The sequence below is a fragment of the Dasypus novemcinctus genome, chromosome 17 (genome assembly GCF_030445035.2).
Source record: "Dasypus novemcinctus isolate mDasNov1 chromosome 17, mDasNov1.1.hap2, whole genome shotgun sequence".
NCBI lineage: Eukaryota > Metazoa > Chordata > Mammalia > Cingulata > Dasypodidae > Dasypus > Dasypus novemcinctus.
This window is the reverse complement of record NC_080689.1, coordinates 26,455,864-26,474,635: the sequence shown is the minus strand read 5'-3', so window position 1 is coordinate 26,474,635 and position 18,772 is coordinate 26,455,864. Positions and strand designations below refer to the sequence as shown.

The window sequence follows — 18,772 nt, the reverse complement described above, 5'->3', positions numbered from 1 at the left end:
TACAGAATTTGTAAAGTCCTAAGAAGAAAAGAAAGCAGGGAAAGAAGGATATGAATTGTCAGGATGGAGGGTGTTTTCAATTTTATTTAGGGTGTCCTCATTGAGAAGGAAGTTAACTTTGAGTGAAGACTTGAAAGAAATGAGGGAGCTATCTTTATCAATGTCTGGGAGAAGCTTATTCCAGGCAGATTAATGGCAGGTGCCAAGGACCTGAGGCACTTGCCTCAAGGTCAGCAAGGATGACATTGGCTGGAGCCAAGTGAATAAGGTGGTAAACAGTAGGAAATGAGTGGTGGGGGTACAGATCATGTCATGTAGGGCTTTGTTAGTATGGGCTCTATTGAGAAATCCCTGAAGGACTGAGCAGAAGAGTGGCACAGATTTTCATTTGAACAGAGTTACTGGTTTCCTGTATTGAGAGTGGATTGCAAGCAGGCCAGGGATGAAGCAGGGAGACAAGTTAGGGTATTGGCATCTATAGTACATATCCTACATCGTGTTTTCTTTTTCACTTACACTATGTCTTAGAGTTGTTTCGTTCACTGTCTAGAGCTCTACCTTATTCCTTTTATCTGCTTTCTGTTATTTCATAGAATGGGTGATACTATATTTAACCATTTTTCTGTTGATGGACATTTAGGTAGTTCTAGTTCTGCTATTTTAAACAATGCTATGCTGTAGTGAAAATATTTCTGTATAGCTTTTTGTGTCTGTGGAAACCAAGAAGTAGCTCTGTCAAGTTTAATAATAAATCTTATTGGTATTTTGATTGGTATTACACTGAATTTATAGTTTATTTGGGGGAGAATTGATAACCTGCATAACACTAAGTCATCTTTTCCATTAGTGTTATGACTTTTTCACATGTTACTGGCACACATTATATCTAAAGTTATTCATTTTCATATATTGAATTTCTTTGATCCTCAGGTATTTCTTTTATTTCCTCTAGTGACTTTTTGCTGCTAGTTTTGAAGGACATTGTGTTGCAGAGGCCAACCCTTCAAGTTATTCTAATGAGTGCGACCTTAAATGCTGAGCTCTTTTCAGAATATTTTAATTCCTGCCCAGTTATTACTATACCAGGTGATTAAAATGCATCATTAAATATGTATTAATCTAATAAGCAAATATAATTTTAAAGTTACTTTGAAAAATAAATCAATAGGTATTTTACCTCTTTCTAGAGAAGTGATCAATTTATAACAAATGAAATCACAGCCATCCATTGAAATTGATAAGGAGTCAACCTTATATCCATTTGTGAGATTTTAATTTTGTATGTAATTTATTGTAAAGTCTTTATTATTGTGTTTAATATAAAAATGTAAGTAGTGGTCATCTGTCATGAAGAGAAGTTATGTCTTTCTATGGCATGTTTGTTCTTGCTGAATACTGTTAGATTTCAGGATTTTGGTCCACTGTAGGAGAAAGTGAAGTTAGATAGTCTGTTTTCCTTTTGGTGCTTCCACAATCTCATTGTGGGATTAATTTATCACTCTGGGCTTTTATATATTCTTCTGTAGTTGAGTACCAAAGGGATAATTTGGAAGCACTGATTGATTGTATCATTCTAGTTATAGACAATTTTGACAGTAGACTTAAAAAAAAACTATACGCTTGATTTGGAATATAATTGTTTGAATATAAAAAGGTCCCTTGCGGGGAGGGACGTGGGGGACGAGATAGGAGTAATAGGTAATGAAAGGTTAAAGAAAAAATAAAGTTTTTTTTAACAAATTATCATTTTTCCATCCATACATTCCACCTATATATTCTGTTTTCTATACTATCTAGAATCTATCCCTTCTATTTTTATCATCAGCAATATTTTTTTATACTTAAGGCCACCAAACGTACCATATTGTATATCCAGCTTTGTTTTAATAGAATTTTACATATACATACTTTTCAAGATAAACATATATTCTGAGCCTTTTTCTATTTTATTTTTTTGTTTTTCTAGGTCGTACATTTCCTGTTGATCAGTTTTTTCTGGAAGATGCAATTGCTGTGACAAGGTAGGGAAGATACTAAGATTCAGTAAAAGTCTTTGAAAACAGAATTATTATTTTTTCCCTTAGTGGGCTAGGATACCAGTAAATGTGTTAGGCTTTCTCCAAATTTTTTTATTTGAGCATTTGTTCTCCCCTTTTGTTCAGCAAATATTTACTACACAAATTACTTGCAAGTCATAGGCAATATTGAGTATTGACTTTGAAGACAGATTGCCAGGATGTAAACCCTCCTACTTGGGAAGTAGATGTGGCTCAAGTGATAGGGCTTCTGCCTGCCATATGGGAGGACCCAGGTTCGATCCCTGGGGCCTTCTGGTGAAAAGCAAGAGGAAAGCGTGCCTGCGCAGTGAGCCAGTGCCTGCATGATGAGCTGAGTGCCCGTGCGGCAAGCTGAGTGCCCACACAGTTGCTGATTGCCCGTGCAGTGAGCCAGTGCCTGCGCGAGTGAGTCACACAGCAGAATGATGATGCAACAAAAGAGAAACGAAGGGGAGAGTCAAGGTGAAGCACAGCAGAAACCAGGAACTGAGGTGGTGCAGCTGACAGGGAAACTCTCTATACATCAGAGGTACCCAGGATCAAATCCTGGTGAATCCTAGAGGAGAAAAAATGAGAAAATGACAAAAAGATAAATAGATACAGAAGATCACACACAGCAAATGGGCACAGACAGCAAAAACAATAGGGTGAGGGGAGAGGAAGGGGAAAAAATAAATCAATCTTTTTTTAAAAGCCTACTTACTAACTGTAACTTTGGGAAGTTGCTTAATCTCTTTAAGCCTCAGGTTCCTCATATAAAGGATGAGTGTATTAATAGTAGCTACTTTACAGGATTGTTGTAAGGATTAATTAATGAATACTTGTAATTAATACTTGTAAAGTACTTAGAACTGTGCCTGGCACATAGCAAATGTTTTATGACTGTTGTTAGCTATAATTATCATCATCGTTATGCTCTCAAGGAGTTTGTGGTATAATATGAAAGCTAAGATATCTGTATAGTTTCAGTACTAGGGAGAAAAATGCAGTGTCCATTGGATAATGCCAAATTTCTCTCCTTTCATAGCCCTGCTGCCTCTTCCTACACTTTAACTTTGAGGATGCCCCAAGATTTCATCCACATACTGTTTCTTCTCACTATCAAATTCTGCCTTGGCTATCTTAGACTCATTTGATTTCACCTATCACTTCCATGCCAAGAACTCCCAGATCAGTGTCTTCATTCTTTACCCCTGAGCTCCAGGATGAAAATAACCCTTGGTGTCTGGCACTTCAAACTCAACTCAGACTTTTTTCCTTCTCCCTATTATTTTCTGGGCCCTACCTCACTGCCACTGAATATGAATCTCTGGGGGAAATCATCTTTCAACTAGTTTACCTTTCTCCTCTTCTTAAACACTTCTCACTGACTCCCTGTTACCCACACTCCATGGACTCTCGTGGCATGGCCCACATCATCTGACCCCAGCCTACACTGAGCCTCCTTTTCTACTTTATTCTTCTACCACACAAGCTTAGCATTGTCAGGCTACTGGCAATTTCTCAAATATGCCATGTCATGACTACATTATGTCTTTATTCCTTTCTCCTTCTTCCTTATCTATTAATTCTTCACTCTTAGCTCAAATGCTACTCTGTGAAATTTTCCGTTTTTTTCTAGTATAAATTAATCACTTCTTTATCAGAAATCTTAAGTATGCTCTAATGACATTTTTTTTTCCATCCACCTTACAGTATGGTGAGTTGTTTTGGTGTGCCCCCACCAGTTTGTAATTTCTTTGAAAATGTTTTTTTTTTTCTTTTTTTCTTTTTTTTTCATGTACCAGGGTTGGGATTGAACCCAGGACCTTGTGTGTGGGAAGCCGGCGCTCAACCACTGAGCTACATTGGCTCCCCCAAGTTGGTTTTTTCATTTGTTTGTTAGTTGTTTGTTTTTGTTTTAGGAGGTACCGGGGATCAAACCTGGGACCTTATATATGGGAGCAGACACTCAACTGCTTGAGCTACGTTTGCTCCCTGTGTTCATTCCCACCCCCTCCGCTTGTATGCTGTCACCTCTCTGTGTCCATTCACTGTGCATTCTTCTGTGTCTGTATTTATTTATTTACTTTTTAAAATTTATTCCCCCCTGTGGCTTGCTTGCTGTTTTACTCTCTGTGTCCATTCACTGTGTGCTCTTCTGTGTTTTTACTTATCTCCATTTTTGTTGCGTCACCTTGCTGAGCCGGCTCTCCCTGACGCTTGCAGGCCGGGCAGCACTCCGTGGCGCTTGCGGGCCGGTGGCTCTCTGTGGCATGCGGGCAAGCCTGCCTTCGCAAGGAGGCCCCAGGACACAAACCCACAGGCTCCCATATGGCAGATGGGGGCCCAGCTGAGCCACAGCCGCTTCCCCTATGTTCATTTTTATACTGCATGCCACCCCCATCACTACAGTCCCAGCACAAAGCAGGCATTTAATAAATGTTAAATGAACAGATGAATGCTGAATGTGAAAGGAGAATGTGGCATTTAATGGAGGCAAGGGGTGCGTGGGAATCAAAGAGAATCATAAGGGAGTGGCTTTCAGACCTTTTTATTAAGCTACAATTCAAGAATGACATCTTACAGGAAATCATAAAGAAATGAGAGCTAAAATGGGAGTGGTCTGGCTGAAAAAGGTAGAAGGGGAGACAGAGCCTCCATATGCTTACTCTGCCCCTTCCCTTCCCTCTCCCTTGGACTCTGAGAAGCCATCCAGGAAAAATAGTTTCAAACTGCTTCTCTCAAAAGGGAGAAATAAACCCCTTTGAAATGAACTTGCTAAAAGTCCCTTACAGCAGGTTAATTAGTGTCAGACTTAGAAAAATCCAGAGCTTTTGATCGCAAGTGTAATTATTTTTCAACTTTACCATGATGTCTAATAGTATTATCACTAATAAACACTAAACCATTCAGAACTGAGTTTTGAAATCTTTTGATAGTTTTATGGCAATATTTAGCCATCTCCTAGAAATTTGAGGCAACAATTGTTTCAGCAAAGCGGTATCAGCTGCCTGGTAATTATAATTGAAATGGATAAGGTTGCCAGTGAAGAAAATGAAGTGGGAAGAAGTGTTACTGAGGATACAGCTTGAATGTATATTTTAATGCCCATTTCTGCTGGAGGAAACTTTTCCCCTAAATTCTTATCTGTTCTCCTGTCCTTGTAAGCTAACTTAAAGCATCCCAGTGTGTTCCCCACCAGAAGCAGTGTGCAGCCAGCAGAATCCTCGACTCTGGTGGAAGGATAACCCCCGAGTCAGGCAAAACAAAGAGGGACATTCTGCTGACTAAGCAGATAAAATAGGTGAATATTTTGTTCCACACCAACGATCTACACACACACACTCTTTTGTCTTTGTTTCCCAGGTATGTGTTACAGGATGGAAGCCCATATATGCGCTCCATGAAACAGATTTCAAAGGAGAAGCTTAAAGCAAGGCGCAACAGAACTGCATTTGAAGAAGTAGAGGAAGATCTGAGGCTCTCTCTTCACTTCCAGGATCAGGATTCTGTCAAGGATTCAATACCAGATCAACAGTTAGATTTTAAGCAGCTCCTAGCCCGCTATAAAGGTAATGTGCTTTCTAGGGGAACATTACAATTATGCCAAAAATCTCTAGTATTTTTTCCAGTCATGGTTCTGAAGAAGACTATGGCTTTGTTTCATAGTTACTTTGGCTTTAATTCATCAGAACCGACCTTAAACTTGGAAAAATAGCATTTTCAACATGTACTTATTATAATTGTTATTATGTTTACCAGTGGATTTTTTTTCTGATTATGAAAGGAGTATGTCTTTATTATAGAAAAATTGGAAGATAGTAAAATATAAATTATTTTTTAAAATTTTTTAAATTTTATTTATTTCCCTCCCCTTCCCCACCCCCCCCACCCCCAGTTGTCTGCCCTCTGTGTCCATTTGCTGTGTGTTCTTCTGTGTCCGCTTGTATGCTTGTCAGTGGCACTGTAATCTGTGTCACTTTTTTTGTTGTTGTTGCATCATCTTGCTGTGTCAGCTCTCCATGTGTGTGGTGCCATTCCTGGGCAAGCTACACTTTTTTTCTGCACGGGGCCGCTCTCCTTATGGAGCTCACTCATTGCGCATGGGGCTCACTCCTTGCATGTGGGGCTCCCCTATGTGAGGGATGCCCCTGCATGGCATGGCACTGCTAGTGCACATCAGCACTGCTCATGGGCCAGCTCACCACATGGGTCAGGAGGCCCTGGGTTTGAACCCTGGACCTTCTATATGGTAGATGGACGTTCTATCAGTTAAGCCAAATCCTCTTCCCAGGCTCTTAGTTTGAACCTTGGACCTCCCATGTGGTAGGCGGACGCCCTATCTGTCAGGCCAAAACTACTTCCCTATGAATTATATTCTTGAGTGTTTTGTAACTTTTTAATTTGATATAATTTCATATTTATAGAAGAGTTTGTAGAACTATACACTGAATTCCCATAAACCCTTTGTTTTTTTTAGGAGGTACCAGAGATTGAACCTGGGACCTCATACGTGTGAAGCACACACTCAGCCACTGAGCTCCACACACTCCCCATAACCCTTTATGCCATTTCACCAGTTGTTAATACTTTGCCTCATTTGCTTTATCGTCTGCTCTGTTGCATGCATTTTTTTTTCACTTTTTGGTGAAATATATTTGGTAAAATATATATAACAAATATAATTTTAACAATTTTTTAAAAAGATTTATTTATTTATTTATCTCCCTTCCCCCCCCCCACCCCAGTTGTCTGTTCTCTGTGTCTATTTGCTACATCTTCTTTGTCCACTTCTGTTGTCAGCGGCACGGGAATCTGTGTTTCTTTTTGTTGCATCATCTTGTTGCGTCAGCTCTCTGTGTGTGCAGCACCATTCCTGGCAGGCTGCACTTTCTTTCACTCTGGGCAGCTCTCCTTATGGGTGCACTCCTTGCTCATGGGGCTCCCCTACACGGGGACACCCCTCCGTGGCACGGCACTCCTTGCGCGCATCAGCACTGCGCATGGGCCAGCCCCACACGGGTCAAGGAGGCCCAGGATTTGAACTGTGGACCTCCCATGTGGTAGATGGACGCCCTAACCACTGGGCCAAATCCGCTACCCAATTTTAACGATTTTTCAGCGTGCAATTCTATGTCATTAAGTATACTGACAATGATGTGTAACTTTCACCACTATTGTTTGAAAACATTTTCATCATCCTGTGCAGAAACTTGTACTTATTAAGTAATAACTCCCCAACCTTCTCTACTTCAGCCCCTGGTAACCACTATTCTGCTTTCTATCTCAATGCATTTACTTATTCCAAGTATTTCCCATAAAAGATGTCACACAATATTTGTCCTTCAATTTCTGGCTTATTTTATCCAAAATAATGTCTTCAAGTTTCATTCATCTCGTAGCATGTATCAGTATAGGCTGAAACTATTCCATTGTATGTATATGCCACATTTTGTTTATCCATTCATCTATAAATGGACACTTGGATTGCTTCTACCTTTTGGCTATTGTGCATGATGTTGGTATAAACATTGACATTCAACTTCGGTTTCCAGTCCCTGCTTACAGTTCTTTTGGATATATACCTGGAAGTTCAATTACCAGGTCATATAGTAATTTTATGTTTAATTTTCTGAAGAACTGCCAAACTCTTTCCCACAGTGGCTTCACCATTTTGCATTCCCACCAACAATGTAGAAGGGTTCCTATTTTTCCACATCCTTGATAACACTTGTTATTTCTGTTTGTTTGTTTTTTTAATAGTAGCCATCCTAGTGAGTGTGAAGTGGTATTTCATAGTTATATTGATTTGCATTTCCCTAGTGGCTAGTCATGTTGAGCATTTTTCCATGTGCTATTTGGCCATTCATATCATTTACTTTGGAGAAATGTCTATTCAAATCTTTTGCCCATTTTTTACTTGGGATTTTATTTTTTTGTTGTTGAGCTGTAGCAGTTCTTTATATATTCTGGATAGTAAACGCTTGTCAGATAACTTATTTCCAATATTTTCTCCCATTCGTAGGTTCTCCTTTTACTTTCTTGATAACGTCCCTTGATGCACAAAAGTTGTAAATTTTGATGAAGTTCAAATTATCTGTTTTTCTTTTGTTTCTCATGTTTTTAGTATAAAATCTAAGAATCCATTGCCTTGTACAAGGAGCTATGGATATTTCCCTATTTTCTTTTGAGAAGTTTATACTATTAGCTCTTAAATTTAGGTCACAGATCCATTTTGAATTAATTTTTGTATATGATGAGAGGTAGGGGTCCACTTTCATTTTTTCACATGTGTATTTCTAGTTATCCCATCACCATTTGTTGAAGAGACTATTCTTTCCCCATTGAATAGACTTGGCACTCTTATGAAAAATCAGTTGACCATAGATGTGAGAGTTTATTTCTGGACTCTCAGTTCTGTTCCATTGGTACATATGTCCATACTTAAGCCAGTTTCACACCATTTGTTTTTTAGGAGGTACTGGGATTGAACCCAGGACCTTGTACACATGAAGCAAGTGCTAAACCACTGGACTACACCCACTCCCCCACACTGTTTTTGTTTGTTTGTTTTGTTTTAGGGGGTGCCAGGGATTGAACCCGGGACCTTGTTAATGAGAAGCAGGCAGTCAAACCACTGAGCTACACCTGCTTCTCCCACACACATTCTTTTTATTTTTTATTTTAATTTATTTTCTTATTTCTCCCTACCTCCTTGTTGTTTGCATTTGCTGTATGCTGTTTCTTTTAGGAGGCACTGGGAACTGAACCCAGGACCTCTGATGTGGGAGGGAGGCACCTAATCACTTGAGTCACCTCTGTTCCCTGCTTTGTTGTCTCTCTCATTATGTTTTTTTCTTCTTATGTCTCTTGTTGAGTCATTGCGCATAAGCTTACCTTGCCTGCCTGTTGTGTCAGCTCACTGTCTTGCTCGTTTTCTTTAGGAGGCACTGGGAACCTCTGCTCCCTGCTTTTTGTTGTGTTTCTCATTATGTTTTTCTTCTTGTAAACATAAGAAGAAAGCTTATGTTTTCTTCAGCTTGCTGCACCTGCCCATCATGCCAGCTTACTGTCTTATTTAGGAGGCACCAGGAACCAAACCACAACACCTCCCAAGTCGTAGGCAGGAGCTCAGTTGCCTAAGCCACATCCACTTCTCCCACACTATTTTTAATTACTGTAGCTTTGTAGTCAGTTTTGAAATCAGGAAATGTGGGTCCACCAGCCCCTTTTTAAAGATTATTTGGGGTATTCATGTCCTTTACTGTTCCATATGAATCAACTTTTCCATTTCTGCAAAAAAGGCTACTAGAATTTTGAATAAAGATTGCATTAAATTTGTAAATCCTTTTAGGTGGTATTGCCATATCAACAATATTAAATCTGCCAGTCCATGAACATGGGATATTTTGCCATTTATTTAGGTCTTTTAAAATTTCCTACGGCACTGTTTTGTAGTTTTCTATATAGAAGTCTTTCACCTCATTGGTTAAATTTATTCCTAGATATTTTATTCTTTTAGATACTATTGTAAATGTAATTGTTTTTTAAATTTCCTTTTCAGATTGGCATATAGAAACACCAACTTGTTTTTGCGTATTTATCTTGTACCCTACAACTTTGTTGAATTTACCTATTAGTTCTGGTGGCTTTCTTGTGGATCATTTGGGATTTTCTGTATAGAGTTTCCCAAAGGGCTGCTGATGCAAAGTACCAGGAATGGTTTGGCTTTTTTTTTTTTAATTTATTGAAGTATATCACTCATATATAAACATACATAAACAATAAGTGTATAATAATAGTTGTGAACTTACAAAACAAACATACATAACATCATGCAAGACTCTCATACCTCACCCTACCAACAATACCTTGAATTGTTGTGAAACATTTTTAACTAATGATTAAAGAGCATCCTTAAAATATTATTGTCAACCCAAGTATCTTACATTTGGTATATTTTTCTCCCAACCACCTTATTATTATTATTATGATGATGATGATGATTTCTATCATTTATATATGAACATACATAAACAATAAGCATATAGTAAAAGTTGTGAACTTACAAAACAAACATACATCATATGAGGTCCCATACATCAACCTACTACCAATAACTTGCATTGTTATAAGACATTTGTTACAAACAATGAAAGAATGTCATAAAAATTTTACTACTAACTATAGTTCTTATCTGACATTTGGTATATTTTTCCCCCAACCCACCCTATTATTATTTCTAAAATATATTTTTATGGCACAAGTTGTAAATTGAGAAAACAATCATGCACATGTGCAGGATTCCTGTACAACACCCCTCTATCAACAACCACATAGTGGTGGAACATTTGTTACAGATTATAATATCCTCAGAGTATAATCAGGTTGATAGCCTACATTTGGCACAATTTTTCCATACTCCCCCATAATCAACACAGTACATCTTTGGCATAGATGCATGAATATTACATTATTACTATTAACCACAGTCCATAGGTCACTCCAGTTGTATTTTTCCCATTCTTCTCCACATTCCCTCCATCCTTCAGTAGTGATGTACATCTGCTCTAGCTCACAAAAGACACTCTTGCATCTCTCCCATCAGCCACAATTCTCATCCACCTCTGGATTTACTATGTTATTCAGTTCCTAGATTATTCTCTAGCTTTCTTTCAGTTGGCATTTACATCCCTAGACTAACCTTTTCAGCCACATTCTAATTTATAAACCTGGTGTTACTATAATGTGTTACCATCACTTCTGTACATTTCCACAATTTTGCATTAAAGTTAATTTTTAAAAACTTCTGCATGCATTAAACATCAGTAGTTATCTCAGTCCTCATATTATTTCCTTGAAGAATCCACCACCTACCACCACGTCTTGAAGGCATTTTCCTACATATTTCTAGAAGCTTTATGGTTCTTGCTTTTATTTTTACATTTTTTATCCATTTTGAGTTAATTTTTGTGTGAAGTTTGAGATAAGGGTCCTCTTTCCTTCTTTTGCCTATGGATATCGGTTCTCTCAGTATCATTTGTTAAATGGACTCTTCTGCCCAAGGTGGGTGGGTTTGACAGGCTTGTCAAAAATCACTTGACCATAGATGGGAGGGTTTGTTTTTGAACCATCAGTTCGGTTCCCGTGGTCTATGTGTCTGTCTTTATGCTAGGACCATGCCATTTTTACCACTGCAGCTATGTAATATGATTTAAAGTCCAGAAGTCAGAGTCCTCCAACTTCACTTTCCCTTTTTAAGATATTTCTGACTATTCAGGACCCTTACTGTTCCAAATAAATTTGATAATCATGTTTTCCATTTATTTTTTAAATGCTGGTAGAATTTTTATTGGGATTGCATTGAATCTGTCTATCAGTTTGTGTAGAATTGACACCTTAATGACATTTAGTTGTCTGCTCTCTATGTCCATTTGCCATGTGTTCTTCTGTGTCCACTTGTATTCTTGTCAGCAGCACCAGGAATACATGTCTCTTTTTTGTTGCGTCATCTTGCTACATCAGCTCTCTGTGTGTGCAGTGCCACTCCTGAGCAGGCTGCACTTTTATTCACATAGCATGGCTCTCCTTGCAGGGCGCACTCCTTGTGTGTGGGGTTTCCCTACACAGGGGACACCTCTACGTGGCATGGCATTCCTTGAGTACATCAGCATTGTGCATGGGCCAGGTCACCACACAGGTCAGGGGGCCCTGGGTTTGAACCCTGGACCTCCCATATAGTAGATAGATGCTCTATCAGTTGAGCCAAATCCACTACCCACTAGTGTCTTTTAAAGTTTATTTCATCTAATATAAGTATAGCTCCTACAGCTTTTTTTTTTTTTTTTTCTTACTGCATGCATGGATGATCTTTTTCCGGCCTTTCATTTTCAATCTATTTGTATCCTTGGGTCTAAGGTGAGTCTCTTATAGACAGCATATTTTCTTATCCATTCTGCCAGTCTGTGTCTTTTGATTGGAGAGTTTTAACCCATTAACATTCAATGTTATTACTAAAAGGCAGTTCTTATTTCACCCATTTTGACCTTTGGGTTTTATCTGTCATATTTTATTTTCACCACTCTTTTGAGACTTTTAGTTACTTTTACTTATATAATCTTCATTTCTAGACTCTCTTCCAAGCCACTTTCTCCTGTCTTTTTTCAGACTGTAGCACACCCTTTAGTATTTCCTGCAAAGCCGGTCTCTTGGTTACAAACTCTCTCAGTTTGTATTTATCTGTGGATATTGTAAAACTCACTCTCATTTTTGAATGACAGTCTTGCTGGATATAAGACTCTTGGCTGTAGGTTTTTGTCTTGCAGTATCTTAAATATATCACACCACTGTCTTCTTGCCTCCATGGTTTCCGATGAGAAATCGGCACTTAATCTAATTGAGTTAAATGTTAGGCATTGCTTTTCTCTTGCTACTCTCAGAATTTTCTCTTTGTCTTTGGCATTTGACATTCTCATTAGTATGTGTTTTGGAGTTGGTCTATTCGGATTTATTCGGATGGAGTACATTGTGCTTTCTTGGACATGGATATCCATGTCCTTCAATAGGGTTGGGAAATTTTTCCTTCTGCCCCTTTTCCCTTCTCTTCACCTTCTGAGACACCCATGACATGGGTTCAATTTTTTCCATTCTTTTCTTTTTCTTTTTTTTTCAAAGATTTATTTTTTATTTATTTCTCTCCCCTTCCACCCCTCCCCACAGTTGTCTGCTCTCTGTGTCCATTTGCTGCATGTTCTTCTGTGACCACTTCTATCCTTATCAGTGGCACCTGAATCTATGTTTCTTTTTGTTGCATCATCTTGTTGTGTCAACTCTCTGTGTGCGTGGTGCCATTCTTGGGCAGGCTGCACTTTCTTTCGCACTGGGCAGCTCTCCTTACGGGGCACACTCCTTGCATGTGGGGCTCCCCCATATGGGGGACACCATTGCGTGGCACTGCACTCCTTGCGCACATCAGCACTGTGCATGGGCCAGCCCCACATGAGTCAAGGAGGCCTGGGGTTTGAACCGCGGACCTCCCATGTGGTAGGTGGACAGCCTATCCATTTGGTCAAGTCCGCTTCCCTCCATTCTTTTCTTAATCTGTTCTTTTGTATGTTCGCTTTCAGAGGCCATTTCTCCAAGCTCACCAATCCTTTCTTCTGCCTCCTCAAATATGCTATTATATGATTCCAGGTATTTTTTATTTCATTTATTGCACATTTCACTCCTATATGATCTGCTATTTTTCTGTGTATGCTTTCAAATTCTTTGTGCTCATCCAATGTCTTTTTAATATCCCAATCTCTTTAGTCATCTCATTGAATTTATTAAGGAGATTTGTTTGAAAATCTATGATTAGTTTTCTCAACTCTTTTATGTCATCTAGAGGCTTATCTTGTTGCTTTAACTGAGCCATATCTTCCTTTTTCATGGTATGGATTATAATTTTTTTGTTGGTGTCTTGGCATCTTGGCATCTGACTTACTAGATGTATTTATTCTGGGTGCAGTTTCTGTCTTTAGTTAGGGCTTTCTTGCCCTTTCTCCCTTGCTGGTTGTGTAGTAGGAGCCAAGGATGTAGTTGGTGCTGTAAACTGTGGAGACTCAAGCTGCCCACATTGCCCAAGGGACCAACGAACCTTCTCCCAACTTTCTCCTTTGCCAGGGGTAGGGACAGAGCCACAGCCGTATGTAATAATCCAAGTCATGCAGGCCTAGACTCTAGTTGCCCAGAGAGACTTTTGAAGCTTCATGCCCCTTTCTTCCCTGCCTGGGACGGGGATGGAGCTGCAGGTGTGGGCAGCAATCTATGCCATGCGGGTCCAAAATGACCACGATTGCCCTGGTGGACTTCTTACTGTTCAATCTGTGCCAGAATGTACCTGCAGTTACCCAGAGAGGCTGGTGCAGGGCCTCCCAGCTACCTCCCTGCAAGGTAAGGCTGAAGGCTAGGCTAGGGCTGCAGTCCAATCTGGATGAAAGAAGCCAGTCCCTATGTCACTGTGATTTTCAGTCAGCCAGGCTTCCCCTCATGCTGGGGGCAAAGTAAAAATGGTGGCTACTGGCCTCTTTCAGACTTGGACAGGTTCAAACTTTAGCTGTCTCCAGGTTATACTTTAGTCAGCTGAATTGACTAATCAGTAGCTGAAGTTGGTGGCCAACCATCTCTCCCTCCCGTTTTTGGAAATGGAGCTTCCAACTCCAGCCACAGAATAGCTCCTGTGGTGGCTTGCGCTGCCACAGTGGGATAATTACCACCCTCTGTGGCATGGCCTGTATTTTCCTGGAGAGGCTGGCACAGGTCCCCCTAGCTTCCTCCTGCTGGAGGTGGGGCTGAGGCTTAGGCTAGAGCTGCAATCTGATATGGATGGAAAGAAGCTGGTCCCTACCAGCACAGTGATTTTCAGTCTGTCCCACTTCCCTTCATGCCAGGGGTGGAGTTAAAATGGTGGCTACCAGCCTCTTTCTGACTTGGGCAGGTTCAAACTTTAGCTGTTCTTAGGATTGTACTTAAGACTGCTGGATTTACTAATCAGTAGCTGAAGTTGGTGCCCAGCTGTCTCTTCTTCCCCTGTTTTTGGGAAGTAGAGCTTCCAATTCCAGCTATGGAGTAGCTCCCAAGGCAGCTTGTGCCACCAGTGGAGAATGGGCACCAGCCTCTGTGGCGTGGAGTGGTCTGCTTATGAATCTTCTCTGCAGATGAACAGTCTCTTCCTTACATTCTTTCAAGGATGTTACAGGATGCTCTTCTGGTCTCACTTATCTAAACAAGTGCTTTAGATAGCTCTGGGTGATACTAACTGCCCTGTAGCACAAGCTGACTCAAGGAGCTCCTTACTGTGCTGCCATCTTGCTGGTTGTTGTTGGGTTGGCTTTTATAAAGGGGATTTATTTGGGATAAAGCTTACAGTTCCAAGGCTGTGAAAAGTCCAGCTCAAGGCACTACCTTCTCACCAAAATCAACTGCCATGTGATGAAACAAGAGAGCCACTGATCTCTGCTTTCCCTGTTGTCTCCTGGAGCTCATCTCTGAACAACTAGATGTAGGGATTATCTCTTTCCAGGCCTCCTCTATCAGTCTCGGTTCCTCTACTTTCTTCTTGAGTTTAGCTGTAAGCTATCAGGTATATGACTCATCTCTCCCTGGGCTTTAACACTTTGAGCCTCTGGGAGGCTTCTCTTCTCACAGCTCAACTGTGGATGAAACCTTTCTCTCACATGGTGTGATCAAATATGGTGGCTTCCTTTTCCTCTGTCTTTCTGTTTCTCTCTGTGTCTCTGTTTATATTAGACCCAGCAAAGGGATGAAGACTCAACCTGGGTGTTTGCCTCATTGACACAGTCCAGGCAATGAATCTATGCCTCATTGACATAGTCCAATTGAAAAGGTCTCACACCCACAGGAATAGCTCACAAATAGCTCTCTTTTTGGGATTCATAAAATAATTATATTACCACAATAAGGGAAGTTAATATGACTCAAGCAATTGAGTCCCCACCTACCACATGGGAGATCCCTGGTTTGGTTCCCAGTGCCTCCTAAAGAAGACAGCAAGCTGGCATGACTAGGCATGGCAAGCTGAGGCAACAAGAGACACAAGAAGAAAAACATAATGAGACTCAACAAAGCAGGGAGCAGAGGTTCCTGGTGCCTCCTAAAGAAGATGAGCAAGGGAAGCGGACTTGGCCCACTGGATAGGGCGTCCGCCTACCACATGGGAGGTCCGTGGTTCAAACCCCAGGCTTCCTTGATCTGTGTGCAGCTGGCCCATGCGCAGTGCTGATGCGCGCAAGGAGTGCCGTGCCACGCAGGGGTGTCCCCCATGTAGGGGAATCCCACACGCAAGGAGTGCACCCCGTAAGGAGAGCCTCCCAGCATGAAAGAAAGTGCAGCCTGCCCAAAAATGGCACTGCATGCTCAGAGAACTGACACAGCAAGATGACACAACAAAAAGAAACAGATTCCCGTGCTGCTGACAACAACAGAAGCGGACAAAGAACACACAGCAAAATGGACACAGAGAACAGACAACTGGGGGGGGGGAGGGGAGAGAAATAAAAAAATAAATCTTTAAAAAAAAAAGAAGATGAGCAAGACTGAGCTGATGCAACAGACAGGCACGTCAAGATGACGCAACAAGAGACACAAAAGAAAAACATAATGAAAGAGACAGCAAAACAGAATGGAGGTGCCTCAAGCAATTGGACACCTTCCTCGCACTTCAGGTTCAGTTCCCTGTGCCTCCTAGAGAAACAAGGAAGATGAACAGACACAGCAAGTGCAAACAGCAAGGGGGTGAGGAGAAATAAATAAGCAAAATAAAAATCTTAAAAAAAAAACAAAACCCTGCCACAATAAGATCACATCATCTGTGAATGGCAGTAGTTATACTTCCTTTACAACCTGGATATCTGATATTTCTTTTTCTTGCCTAATTTCTCTGGCTAGAATTTCCAGTGCAGTGTTGAATAGCAGTAGTGACAATAGACATCCTTGTCTCATTCCTGACCATAGGGGAAAGCTTTCAGTCTTATACCAGTGAGTATGATATTTATTGCACATTTCTCATAAACACCCTTTATCATGTTGAGAAAATTTCCTTCTATTCTTAAATAGAAGTCCTAAACTCCAGTTTTGGAGTTTAATGAGTTTTCTCAGTTTTCTGAGTGTTTTGATCATTAAGGAATGTTGAATTTTGTCAAGTACATTTTCTGCATCAGTTGAGTTTTTTTACTTTCCATTAATGATTGATTTTCTTATATTGCATTCCTGGAATAAATCCCACTGTTCGTGGCATATAATCCTTTTAATTTACCATTGAATTTAGTTTTCTGGTATTTTGTTGAGGTCCATTTCATCTGTCTGCGTAAGGGATATTGGTCTGTAATTTTCTTTTCCTGTGCTATTTTTATTGAGGTAATGTCTTAGTTTGCTAAAGGCTGCCAATGCAAAATACCAGAAATGGGTTGGCTTTTATGATGGGAATTTATTAGGTTAAAAGCTTACAGTTCAGAGAAATAGATGTGGCTCCCATCTACCATATAGTAGGTCCAGGGTTCAATACCCAGGGCCTCCTGGTCAGGGCAAGCTGGCCTGTGCAGCAAGCTGGCCCACACGGAGTGTGACCCATGCGGGAATATGGCCCCATGCAGGAGTGCTGCCCTGCATGGGAATGCCACCCTGCGCAGGAGTGCCAGTCAACATGGAGAGCTGGTGCAGCAAGGTAATGCAACAAGAGACACAGAGGAGAGAAAATAAGAAGACATAGCAGAAGACATTGGGAGATGAGGTAGTGCAAGAAAGTAACTGCCTCTGTCCCACTCCAGAAGGTCCCAGGATCAGTTCCTCGAGCTGCCTAATGAGAATACAAGCAGACACAGAAGAACACACAGCAAATGGACACAGAGAGCAGACAACAGGGGGAACAAGGGGTGGAGAGAGAAATAAATAAAAATAAATCTTTAAAAAAAAAAAAAAGCTTACAGTTCCAGGAAGCAGACATGGCTCAAGCAGTTGGATGCCCACCTACCACATAGGAGGTCCTGAGTTTGGTTCCTAGTGCCTTCTAAAGAAGACGAGCAAGATAGTGAGCTTATGCAACAAGATGATGCAACAAGATAAACAAGATGAAGCAACGAGGGACAACAAGGAAAAATAAGGAGAGACATGCAAGGACCAGATGTGGCTCAAGCAATTGGGTGCCTCCCTCCCACATGGGAGATCCCAGGTTCAGTTCCTGGTGCCTCCTAAAAAAGAAGATGACAGAAACAGAGAGCACCCAAATAACAGAAACAGAGAGCAGACAGTGAGTGCAAACAATGGGAGGTGGGGGAATGATGGGGGCAGAGAAATAAATAAATGTTTGTTTGTTTTTAATAAAAAAGCTTACAGTTCCAAGGCTATGAAAATGTCCAAATCAAGGCATCATCAGAGATAACCAAAGGCCAGCTGCTGGCAATCCTGGATTCATGCCAAGTGGCAGAGGACAACCATAGCCAGTCTCTGCCTTTCCCTCCAGGCTCTCTTCCTACCCGAGCTCAGCTACAGGTGATCAGGCACATGGCAGGATATGGTGGCTCTGCTGATCTCTGGGGTTTAGCTGTGAGCAATCAGGTGTAGGGCTTCTCTCTTCCCTCTCCCCTAGGCCTCATCTCTTGCAACTTCTTAGGGCCTCTTTCTGTGCCTTTGTGTTCCACTAATTCCAGCCTCTCGGTTTACATGCACAGGAATAGGTTAGCTTAAGAATGTAATTTTCTTGGATCTGCAAAAGACTTAGATCAGCACAGTAATGCTAGCCTCATAGAATGAATTAGGAAGTGTTCCTTCAAGTAGAAGTAAAATATAAAAGTATATATTTTTAAAGAATTTGAGAAAGATTGGTGTTAATTCTTCTTTAAGTACGTGGTAGAATTCAGCAGTGAAGCCATCCAGTCCTGGACATTTCTTTCTGAGAAGGGTTTTGATTACTGACTCAATCTCTTGTTAAAGATCTGTTGAAGATTTTCTATTTCTTCTAGAATCAGTTTAGGTAATTTGTATGTTTCTTGGGATTTTTCCATTTCATTTAGTATATCTAATTTGTTGGTACACAATTATTCATATTATCCTCTTAAAATCACTTTTATTTCTGGAAGGTTGATAGTAATGCCCCCACTTTCATTTCTGAGTTTATTTATTTGTGTCCTCTCTGTTTTTCTTGGTCAGTCTGGCTAAAGGTGCTGGTTTTTATTGGT

The 18,772-nt window shown here is 40.5% G+C and overlaps 1 protein-coding gene across 2 annotated transcripts in view; it reads left to right on the top strand.

The window, feature by feature from the left end:
- The window catches only part of DHX57 (DExH-box helicase 57), a 131,209-nt gene that overhangs the window by 52,968 nt on the left and 59,469 nt on the right, over positions 1–18,772 (top strand). For both annotated transcript variants that reach the window (XM_004451251.4, XM_004451252.4), the window contains exons 10-12: positions 953–1,086; positions 1,967–2,021; positions 5,406–5,611. In XM_004451251.4, the coding sequence (XP_004451308.2) occupies positions 953–1,086; positions 1,967–2,021; positions 5,406–5,611 (395 nt within the window). The remainder of the gene's footprint in view (positions 1–952; positions 1,087–1,966; positions 2,022–5,405; positions 5,612–18,772) is intronic.